General features: G+C 39.9%; 1 protein-coding gene across 1 annotated transcript in view; it reads left to right on the top strand.

The window, feature by feature from the left end:
• The window catches only part of NPTXR (neuronal pentraxin receptor), a 29,735-nt gene extending 26,070 nt beyond the window's left edge, over positions 1-3,665 (top strand). The window contains exons 4-5 of the mRNA XM_014054911.2: positions 1,175-1,354; positions 2,394-3,665. Coding sequence (XP_013910386.2) covers positions 1,175-1,354; positions 2,394-2,618 — 405 coding nt within the window. The 3' untranslated portion in view covers positions 2,619-3,665. The remainder of the gene's footprint in view (positions 1-1,174; positions 1,355-2,393) is intronic.
• Positions 3,666-12,146: the final 8,481 nt, after the last annotated feature.

The raw sequence follows: 12,146 nt of genomic DNA, 5'->3' as shown, positions 1-12,146 counted from the left end.
TTAGTACAGCCTTCCACCCAGTGATGAATGGTGCAGTGGAGAGAGCAAACGTGATGGTGGAGTGCTACTTGAGATGTTATGTCCAGTACCAACAGACCGATTGGGCTGAACTCCTCCCCTTTGCAGAAGTTGCATATAACAATGCAGTGCACAAAAGTACGGGGTTTACCCCATTCCATGTGGCCACAAGGCAGGAGTTCGTCCCAATTTTCAGAGTGTCCTCAAGTACATCCCAATGACATGAACTCGCAGGAGTGGATAGCCCGGATGCAAAAAGTTTGGAAAGTGGTGAGGGATACGTTATGCCACTTTTTTGCCACATATAAAAAGAGTGCCGATAAAAGGCGGAAGGCGCAAGGACCTTTCCATGTAGGCCAGAGGGTATACCTATCCACTAAATATCTCAGTCTGCCGTTGCCCTGTAAGAAACTTGTGCCCAAATTTATTGAGCCTTTCCCAATCGTGCAAGTTATTAACCCGGTCACAGTGCAGCTAAAATTCCCCTCTCTACTGGGGAAAACACATCCAGTCTTCCACTGCAGCCTGCTCCGATCAATCCAGGCCTCTGATATCAGAGGAGACCCACTACGGCTGCCAGCCTCGGTTACTATAGATTGGGAACAGTACTATATAGTGCAAGATATACTAGATTCCAGGTGGCACAGGGGACGGTTACAATACCTTATTTTATGGAACCACAGATATCCCACAAAACCAGGGGAAAGGGATCCTTCATCTCCTAACTAACTGTATTTCGTAGCTCCCCAGAGGCTGTCTCCATGGTAGGAGGCCGCATGTCAGCTCCAAGGCCTGAAGCTTCCATTCATGGGAGAAGACTGGGCCAGCTGCCAAGACTCACTGTCCCACCTACACAAACTGAAGAAATTCAGGCTAACAATCCATGATTAATTGCCGGGTGGTTTCGCTCTGGGTCACAAGGGGATGGGTGTGCGTACATGCGGGGTGCGGCTTATTTTAATTACCAATGTAGCTATAAAAGGTGATAGGAAGCACAGGGTAGCAGCTCTGACAATTTATTCATTGCCTTAGTGCTTTGTTGGTCAGTTCGTGCCGAAGGAAGAATATAGACTGCATTTCAAACCGTTTCTGTGTTTGGCTGGTTTCATTATCCCTTCGGAACCTGACAGTCACTCTGTTCTATTTTGTTGGAAAGGTGGCTCATCTGCCCATGACTTTAAAGGATGGGAAATGGCACCATATTTGCATTACATGGATCACCCGGGATGGCATATGGTCCGCGTATCAAGATGGAGTGGAGCGTGGTGCCCGTGACAACCTAGCATCTTGGCATTCAATCAAACCTCATGGGGTGATAATCTTGGGCCAGGAACAGGTATGTCTCATTTCTCCACATGATCTTGAAAATTAATGACCAAAACAATATTCAAGCAACTTGACTAAGAGTTGAACTAAAGGAGCAGAATTTGAGCCTAAAAGATCCCCTATTAGTTTTCTCTTGACTGTGCCAAACCAATCAGCCTTAATATCTAGAAAATTAAAAGATTTTTGATTTAAACTGGAGTCCCTGAAACCCAGGGGCCACAAGCATGAAATGGCTGTTTCAACCCTATATGGTTTCTGTTCTGACCCCCCTCGTCCCACACCAACACACACTCTGAGCCAAAGATAAGTTACAGCATTTAATTAACAGACAGACAGGTCCTTGGCAGCAAACCAGCATAGACAAGCTTGGGCAGCAATCCAGCACAGATAAGGCTTGGCAGCAATCCAGCCTACCAAGCTCACAATAATGTTCTCCGACATTAATTCCTGCATTGACTTCTGCAAGAGGGACGTGTGCACAGGCAGTCTTTTTATAGTCTGGAGAGGAGCCTAATGACCACCAGCTGAGTGCAATTACCTCCTGTAACTGCACAACTGTTCTTGACGCCTATTAGCCCTTCGGTGCCGTGCATCCAGGAACAACTCACTGCTGGTGTCCGGCTCACTCCCCCTTGTCTCCTCCCCACTAGTCCATGGCTCAGGTGCCTCCTGATGGCCAACCAGCCTCTCTGCGCCCTGCTCGGAGTCGGAACCCTGTCCAGGGTCCTTCACATCCTGCAGAGCCGACTCATAGGGCCCCTCGCTGTCAGAGTCTGGTGGCAACTCCAACGGCTCCTGCTGGGCTACAACAGGTTTCCTATTGGTTGTCATTCATTAACTGCCCTATTCCTACAAAATATGAAATTCAGCCCTCGAAACTGAAGAATTGGCAACCTCTACACTAAAATTAATAGTTACCTTCAGTAACAATATTTTTCTATCCCGCTATTTTCTAGTTTTCCTTCAACTTTTTAATCTACTCTGATTCACCCATTGTTGTTTTATTCCTTCCTATTTACTTTGCTTATTTCCCCATTTCGATGCCACAGGATACGCTGGGAGGGAGATTTGATGCGACTCAGGCCTTTGTTGGGGAAATTTCTCAGTTCAACATGTGGGATCGTGTCCTGACGCCAGCAGAGATCGTAGGTCTGGCCAACTGCACCAGCCAGCTGCAAGGCAACGTAGCCCAGTGGGATGAGAAGTTGGTTGAAGTCCATGGAGGGGCAGCCAAATTAAGTTTTGAGATCTGCGAGGCAAAAATGAAGGCATGAAGGTCTTTCGTTCCTGCCACAAGAAAGGAGCATGCAAGCCCAATTTCCTTCTTTCAATCTGCTTTGGGAAAGAAGGAACAACAGTTCCTTTCTCCCATCCAGCAACTTCTTACATTCGGCCTGGAGAGGGGGAAGTTGTGCTTGTGTGCGTGCGTGAGTGTGTGTGTGTGTTTGAGAAAGAGAGCATGTGTATGCAAGGAAGCCTTCTAAACTTAAAAATGAAATTAAGACACTATTTTTCATTGTTTAAGTAAAATATTTTTAAATTCATTCTGTGAGTGACTAGACATTCCACTAAGAAAGCTAAAGTAGTTGGAAAGTAGCCAATCTCTGAAGAGCAGTATGAGGAAGGATAAAAACTGTATCATTGAGTAGGAAATTGTTGGCAGAACTAACATCTCCAACATTTCCAGTCTGTCCCATTGCTGATAGTTTCAGTGATGAAACTTGAACTCTGTTGATTGGGATTGTAAAAGCATTAAAGCACTCTTGTTGACATTTGCCCACTATAAGCCATTGACCATCTAGAATACACAACCCAATATTCTTCTAGTATCTGCATGTCCTCACCAGGATGTTCAGCTGTTTTATCTTTCTTCTAGCTTTAGTTCGTAGTCTTCCTTGTAAAGCATTGTCACTAAGCAAAAAGTGCCAGCAGTTTCCTTAACTTCACAAAGGCCTATGTTTGATGTTCAATTTTTTTTTAACACCAGAGGCATCATTTCCCTAATCGGTTACTTGAATTCCTGTGTTGCCCTGCCAATCTTTTTTTTGTTTCTCTAGATTATATATTTTCAAACTCTTTTTTAAACCTTTCTTATAAGCCATAATGACAGATTTTAAGAAGGAAAAGTTCTAAGTGGTAGGCATGGAATAGGAGCAGTCTTGGTCAAGCCTTTTTTCTACCCCAGTTTTCCCTTTCATTGTTGCCTTTCCCTCCTAAGGGCTGACTCTCACAAGCTTGGCTCATTTTGTTGATCATCATCAGTGACTTGCAGCTGATTGTGTGTGAATCGTGTTCATTAAAAAGCATTGTGTCTGAAGTGATGTGGTGTGTGATGTGGTACGATATGAAAACTTTTGTTATGCTCTATGATAGCTTTTTTATCCATGCATTCTCCTTCTCCTCTTTCTATGAATTTCAGCTCAAAGATTCATCTGCAAAAGTCATTCTTACTGTAGGATTCTGAGAGTTGAGATCTATGTACCTGAATAATGCCCAAGTTGAAGAAAGTTGGCCAAACTATTTGACTGGTTGAATTGTTGATTCCTGACAAATAGAAACCTGTCGGGAAATAACATTTTGAGACCACACAAAAGCCAATATAATGGTTAGGGTCTAACAATCTGATCCTGCCACCCAAAAACATCACCACAAAAAGTCATACATCACTGCACACATTTCAATAAATATATCACATCCTGCAAAACTCTGTAAACTGCAGAGGAACACAATAGGCAAGGCAGTGCAATTGAGAAAGGGAGACTGTTGGTCAAGGAAATGAATTCATTTACTGTAATTTACATATCAGCCCAAGACAGAGAGATTCTCCACATTTTACTGAGAGGTTCTGCTGCAGTGATGTCATTGCTATTTGTCTTATCCCTGATGCATACTAGATGTTTCAGTATGCATCCTCTTCCGCTGCATTATTAGCTCACAGATTTGTGGATAAACATAAGTGTGTCACTGAAAATACGGTTGTGTGTCTTACTTGACAGACAGCCCCTTAGTTAAAGGAGCTTTTGGAAATCAAATGCGGATGGGTTGTATTTTGGTAGTCAAGGCATGCACCTATCATGGGGTTGGCATGCAAAGGCTACAGAGGGGACAGTTAATGTTTCATACTAAGGGAGTAAGATTTTCTGATTTCTCTTTGACTGGCAATTGAGACTTTAGGGTTTTTTAATCCTTCCTTTTAAAGATGAATTAAAACTATGATAGGGCTTCTACTACAGTGTTTGGATTCTCCTGCTTTATTTATTTATTTATTTATTTATTTATTTATTTATTTATTTATTTATTTATTTATTTATTTATTTATTTATTATTTATTTATTTTATCCCACTATTATTATTTTATATAAATAATTCAAGGGGCAGATGTACCTAATACTCCTTCCTCCTCCTATTTTCTCCACAACATCCCTGTGAGATGAGTCAGGATGAGAGAGAGAGTGACTGGCCCAAAGTCACTAGTTGGCTTGCATGTCTCAGGCAGCATTAGAACTCACACTGTCCCAATTTCTAGCCTGGTGCCTTAACCACTAGACCATACTGGCTGTTTGTTCATGGCAATCACAGTCAGATGTATGCAAGGAAGTGCAGAACAGATTCTCAGACCCCTTGTGAACACCAGGCAGAGCGTTCTGGCCTAAAAGAAATATAAAATGAATGGTCAGAATTTAGACATCAGATCTTTGGGTTGTTACAGAGGTGGGTTTCTGCTGGTTCACCCCAGATCAGATGAGCCAGTAGTGGCAGTGGTGGGAGGCTTCGCTCACCCGCCAGACGCTTCTGTACATGTGCAGAAGCATCGCGCGAGTGCGCAAACGCACACAAGCGAACTGGTAGTAAAATAAATTGAAACCCACGACTGGGTTGTTAGTATGTTTGTTGTACTAGGTAGGCTGGTTGAGTGAGATAAAAATATTTGATCCTCTGCAATTTCTTCATTTTCCTTGCAGTCAGTAAAGAAAATGCATTGGGCAGTTTATTATTGTCGCACATTTGCAGACATAAATACATTTCCCAAGTCATTTGTCCTGAAGAAGAAAGGCTCCCTTTCTCTCTTGATAAGTACTGATCTAATTTCTTTGCTCAGTAGAGCATCTCTTGCCAGTAGTATGACAAATGAATCCATCTCAGTGCAACACTTACATATTAGAACTCAATGTTCTTTCAGGTCTTAATCTTAATCAAAACAATGATACATTTCAGTCTTCTCCAACCTGATGCTCCCCAAACTCCCAGCTAGCCCAATGTCTGGCAAGGCTGTTGAACACTAGTAGAGTATATTAGTAATATAAATAATGTTGTTAGTAATGTTTTCTAGGGAGTGAAGAAAGCCTTGCATTACAGCCACAAGACACAACTTTATCCCCACACTGACTTCCTCACATGAAAAGCAAAGATCACATGAATCTATTCAAAATATATTTTCACAAATGTGCCATGTGATCTTGGCTAGGTTACTAACAAATAATATTCAATTCTAGGTAAAGCTAAATGAGTAAGACAGCCCAGGATGCTGCACTAAAAACTGCAAAGACACTTAAAAATATTCAGCTCTCCACACTTTCCAGCAGAGAACTAGCTGTGTTCCTATTCTTATTCCAGTCTGGATTTTCTTCTTATTGTGCCTCTCCTGCCACAAAAATAAGACACCTTAAAATGTCTTCAGCATTCCAGGTTTTCAAAAAATGGAACCAAAAAAAATGGAGGGAGGCACTGGAGAGCTATAGAATCTGCTCTTACGGTAAAACACAGTCAGCAGTGCTGATTTGAGTGCCAGACGACACAATTGTTTGAGAAATTCTAGTGCATTGGCCCTTCTTTGTATTATGCTCCCTCCCCTACCATAAACGTTTCTACCTGACTATACAAAATATGTATGCTTGTCCTTTCTCCTTTAGTTTCTTTCTGATCAGATGGAGTGAGTGAGTATGAAGGCAAGGTAGAAAAGCTTTGTTCAGATTATCTGGGCAACCATTAAGGAGACAGTTATAAATGAGGATTTTCTTTTAATGGATGAAAAAAACTAATATAGCCTTCTCTGACTAGGTGTCCTCCTGATATGTTGGATAATGTGATGCACATGTGGGAATTATGACACACATTCCTTAACTGTGCAAGTAGCCTTGCACATTTAAGGAACACCAGACTGGGAAGATGGATATAGTGTGTAACCACTTGTACAAATATTACATAGAAAATGGAGATAAGCATTGTTTTCATCAGGTGTACGCTGCAGAAGCATATTATATGCAGACAGGTTGCCTCTACGTAGTTCTCCACAGCATATGTGTAATGATACAACAGTGTAAGCCGGCTCTATGAATTATAAGAATCATCACTCCAACAGGCAAATCTTTAATGTGTACCACTAAAAAGGTTAACCTCAAATTGTCTCATTGCCTAGGAGGATCAAACTATTTAGAGGAAGGAGTGAGCGATCGAAGAGAAGCAATCCTGTTCAAATTGTAAACACTGTGATCATAATATCTCAAGCCTATGGGAAAGAATAAGTTCTCCAACCATCACCTTCTTCTCTTTCTCTCTTCCTCCTGTATAGCTGTTTAAAAGGATGTGATATATGTGTGCACATGTATGTATCATAATGTTTGGAGTTTTTTTGTTTTTTTTGGTATATTTGACAGTTGACAATAAATTTGATGTTTATATTTGATTCTCTTATGGATGAGTACATTAAATAGAAAGCTGATACACTACACAATATAGCCATTGTTAGAGTCTGGTGGAAAATATTTGTTTCACTCTGTTAACAAAGAAAGAATATATATGAAAGGTAATTGATCAAAGGAGAAGAAAATGTAGCAAGCATTTTAATTTTAGTGTAACGATATCTTTGTCTAAGAGAGCAAACATAATTCACCTATAATTTCAATTTATTCACTACTTCTTTACTATGTGCCAAAACATCTTGATCAAGATTGTACAACTTGTAGCAGATTCTTTCTGACCTGATTCCAGATTCCATTTTCTTCTGCCAGCATGGCCAAAACCACATTTGAAATAAAAATGCCTCTGAGCGTTACTTACACTATTATATAGATATTAGAGATCTGATTAAATTCATATCCTGCCTTCTTTCTAGGAGTTCAAGACAGTATACAACATTTCCTCTATTTTTTTTCTTTTATAAAAACATTATGGTAGTACAATTATTCTGAGAGTGATTGACTGAGGTCCATTCAGTGAAAGTTTGATTGACTAATGAGATTTTTAGGCAGCCCCAATCTATCACGATTTTATGCAGTTTACAAAATAAGACAGTAATAAACATAAATCTGCATAACCTGAAAAAGAAAAGAAAATTCAGGAGAAAAAATAGTTCCCAAACTGAGGGATGACCTTAATGAGTGGTCTTCTATAGTTGTTAATCAGGAGGGCAAGACGATAATCCTTGAAACATCCCACATCAGTGAGATCTTTGTTGGAACTTTCTCTTCTGTCAACGCAAATCCAACCACAGGGACATCATGCTTCAAACCACCAAGAAAACCATTTGATCTAGAAGAATACCATCGTTATACAATATCATCATATTGAAAGTCCGTGTGAGATCAAATAAATTGTACCACCCACATCCTAACTCTGTCAAAAGTCATAAACAAGCCTAACTAATACTAGCTAATACTAACACAATATCGGCACTGGTCTGAAACCTGATTGAAAAGCACCTAGATAATTATATTCTCCAGGGAACTTTGAAGCTATATCCAACCACCTTCAGAAAAATTTCCTTCAAAAGAAAAGATTACAAAATAGAAGGAAATTGCAAAGTTTCTTGAAAGAAGGAGATACTCAAAAAAGTTCATACCATTGCATATCACTTCTAATATAATACTGGTTGAGCTGAAAAATAAAGAGAAATCTAATTATGATACGGGATTTGAGGAAGATGGGTGGCTCAAAAAAAGGAGGTTTTTAAAAAATTAATAGTAATACAAGCTTCTTCCACTATCACCACCACTGCTGAAATCATCTTTGAATGGAGGACAGAGAATTGCCAAATGGTCCATATTTGAAGAGCCACACATACCAAGCTTAAGCTTCAAATATACCCACTGTACACCATTTATACACTAGGTCACATGATCTAACCCCAAAGTCAGGGTTCCCAGTAACACCCCTAATGAAAGAAGACTCCGAGGCTTGAGTTTCCTCAAAGTTCCATTTTATTAGAGATGTCATATTGGCACATCTGGGAAAACCTGAATCTGAAAGCTTCCAGGTTTTCCCAACCCAAAAGAAAGTTCAAGTCCCTGCCTAATACCCACCTGTCCATCACATGATCCAATCAGGTATCATCCAAGCCAGGAGTTACCTCCCAGTCATCTCATCGCAGCTGCCAGGCCAGTTGACCTTGACTTTCTGAGAAAGAATGTTATTATGGCTACATATCACCCACAGTCCCACATTCTGTATAATCCCCACTCTTGTTTTTCCCCAGTAGAAAATGTGGCAGGCCTGAAGTTCAATAGGTAAAAGATGGCTTCCAGGTCTGACACCCAATTTCAAACACTCTAGCTTAGCACTTCAATTACATTCAACCAACTCCTAGCAGCTCTGGATAGTTCAGAAGAGTCTTCTTTCCAGGACTCACTAGTTATAATGCATTTTAATTTTTTTCATCCTAAACTGCAAAAAAACCCATTCAATTTGCTCCTGTTGTCTCTTCTCTAGCTTTTTCAAAAACATCTGCAGCAGTGTGCCAAAGTAAGCAGAAACATGAGGGTTCATGCTAATTAAATCTGAGATAAAAGATAAGAAATGACAATCTTGTGTGTTTGATTGACATCCTACAGATTACAGCAGTAGGCTGGGGAAGAATTGCACAGGTTTCTCCTAATTGAATAGGTCAGAAAACTAGACCCATTTATAACATTAGAGAGTTGTTATCAGACAAACAATATTGGGATAGTTCTACCAATTAATTAAGATTATATGACAGCTTCCACAATTCCATAACACAGACTTCCTTTATTAAGCCTCTCGAGATATTCATATCACAGCTTCCAGAATTCCCAGTCAACACAGTCAATCTTATGATGATTATGGAATATTCAAAAACATATTTAAGAGTTCAGTTCAAAGTATTCCAATCCTCCTTTATCATATTGATCAGTTCAGTTCTTAGACACCAATTCCTTGATTTATGAATCCTGATAAGACTACAAAAGATAATAAAATTCATAGTCACTGCAGAATTTCTTTTTTGGCAGAAGTTGCATGATAGATTGCTTCCAGCAGTATTTTTCCATATACTATTAAGTATTAGGAAACAATCCATCAATGAAATATCCACAGAGCATTAGAAATCTAGTGGCCACCTGCAGAGTTATTTATAACATAAGGAGCAATAACAAACCAGGATCTGAATATTGAATTTCCATTTGAATAAAGCTCAGCTTTCCTCTGGCATCTTCTGCTTTCACTTTTTTTACGGCAGATTTGCAGTATTTCAAATCCTCAGGCATGACACATTGATACAAAATTGATATACAAGCATAGGTACAGTAAATGAAGCACATGGATTTCCTTCACATGTCTTACTCAAGGACTCCACATTGCAAAATATTATTATCTTTAATGGTATTATTTCTGCCAATTCACTCTGCTTTTTGCTCTTCTGCAAAAGTACTGAATCTCAAACATCCACAGAGAGGCAAGTTGGTAAACTTAAATCACAATATAGAATAGAATAACAGAGTTGGAAGGGACCTTGGAGGTCTTCTAGTCCAACCCCCTGCCTAGGCAGGAAACCCTGCACCACTTCAGACAAATGGTTATCCAACATCTTCTTAAAAACTTCCAGTGTTGGAACATCTGGAGGCAAGTTGTTCCACTGATTAATTGTTCTAACTGTCAGGAAATTTCTCCTTAGTTCTAAGTTGCTTCTCTCCTTGATTAGTTTCCACCCATTGCTTTTTGTCCTACCCTCAGGTACCTTGGAAAATAGTTTGACTCCCTCTTCTTTGTGGCAACCCCTGAGATATTGGAACACTGCTATCATGTCTCCCCTAGTCCTTCTTTTCATTAAACTAGACATACCCAGTTCCTGCAACTTATGATATCATGATAATGTTAAAAGAATAACTTATCACTTGAGGCAAATATGTTCAAATTTGTATCATGATGGAAACATGGTGCTGTTTTGGTATAATCTAGATGGGCTGCAAGCCCTTGTATGATGAATTTACAAATAAAATTATTAGACCTGCACTCTGTTCTCCTGAGTGCCAGTGTTAAGAGAGAAATAGCTCCTGGCAAAGTGGGCTTTCCCTGTGGCTTAAAGTGGCTTTATCCATCAGTCTATAGCTGGCAGTGTGGAAAGTTATCACTCAGCCCTCCCCAGAAAAATGAAATATCCTAGGAAATATTGAAAAGGCAGAATATTATATTTCCCTGGATGTGAAAAGGAGAAACGTTTTAAAGAGAAACTTCCTGCAGCTTCCTGCCTCCCCCCACCCTTTTGTCAATGGGCCATTAAGAAGGCCAAGCTAGTCCCTTTACATAATAAAGAGTTCTCCACCAGCTCCAGGGGGATGGGATTAAGGCATGATAATATTGGCACTTTACCCAACTCACCACATGGCATCTGAGAACTCGACCAAACCTGGATTCAAAACGCAGCCTAGAAAGTTGCCCCTGCATGGCCCCATGGGAGTCTGAAAACCAATCAGAATACAAGCTCAAGATCAAAGGCCAGAGAGGGCATAAAACCAGGGACTCAGCATCTCAGCCCTTCCTTCTCTTCTTCTCCACCAACATTGAAGCATGTGATCACCTTTTCTGTTCAGGACTCAAGCCATATGGTCCCGTCCACCAATAAACCATCTTTCCAAGCAGCCTCCATGTCTCCAGTGTCTTTTTCCCCACTTGGAGCCGAACCCAGAAGGACATTTCTTTCAACAGCAGGAAACAACTTTATGGCGGAAACAGTTTTTAAACAAAGCATTAAATCTTACTCACATGAAAGACTAATCAGTCTTTCCATTATGAAAGCCGGTTCATAAACAGAAAATGAATACAGGAAGGACACAGTCTTTTAAAAGTGTAATCTGCCTCTATACTCCGGACTTCTTAATATATTGGTACCTCCTTTTTAGTTTAGGCTTTGAAAATAAACTCATTTCCTTAAACGGTATCATTCTTTCCAAAACCATATTAATAAATTCATGGATATTAAATCAAAAGGGAGTGCTAGTGGGGCAGGTCCATCTCATAAATTTAAATGCCTTTTCCATCATTTTACAGGTTCAGCATAATGAAACTGGTAGACAAATCTATTTAAACAATCTCTGAAGTATGTAATATACAATTAATTTTTTCCTTAGAACGTTTGATTTAGGATTATGAAGTCAAATACAAACATTTAAAAATGGCTGATTTCTTGAATCAGAGTCATTATATTATTTGCTCTCAATACCCTTAATAATAGAAAATTTGCTTTGTGGCTGCTGTTTTCACCCTAGAGACCAATTATTTACTAGGCCTTTCATTTGCTCCCAAGAGCTTAGCTTTATATTCTATATCAATTTTGTAAGAGGAATTAAATTCCTTTTGTGAGTGGCAGCACAAGGAAACAACAGCCAGCGACTTAATAGCCAGCCATCAACACCCCAGTCAACATCTAAAAAGCCACACACAACAGACACCATAAAAATGCCACACACAGAATAACCCAAAGTACACATTTTCTGCTAGAGAGAAATTCCCTGAGGATGGGCTCCAGCATGAATCTGAAAGCTCAGAAGGCTAAATCTATGGTTCTGGTGACT

Source organism: Thamnophis sirtalis, unplaced genomic scaffold, assembly GCF_051295495.1.
Source record: "Thamnophis sirtalis isolate CommonGarterSnake01/CBP01778 unplaced genomic scaffold, rThaSir2_p1.2 scaffold_9, whole genome shotgun sequence".
Classification (NCBI taxonomy): domain Eukaryota; kingdom Metazoa; phylum Chordata; class Lepidosauria; order Squamata; family Natricidae; genus Thamnophis; species Thamnophis sirtalis.
This window is presented reverse-complemented; position numbering and strand designations above follow the sequence as displayed.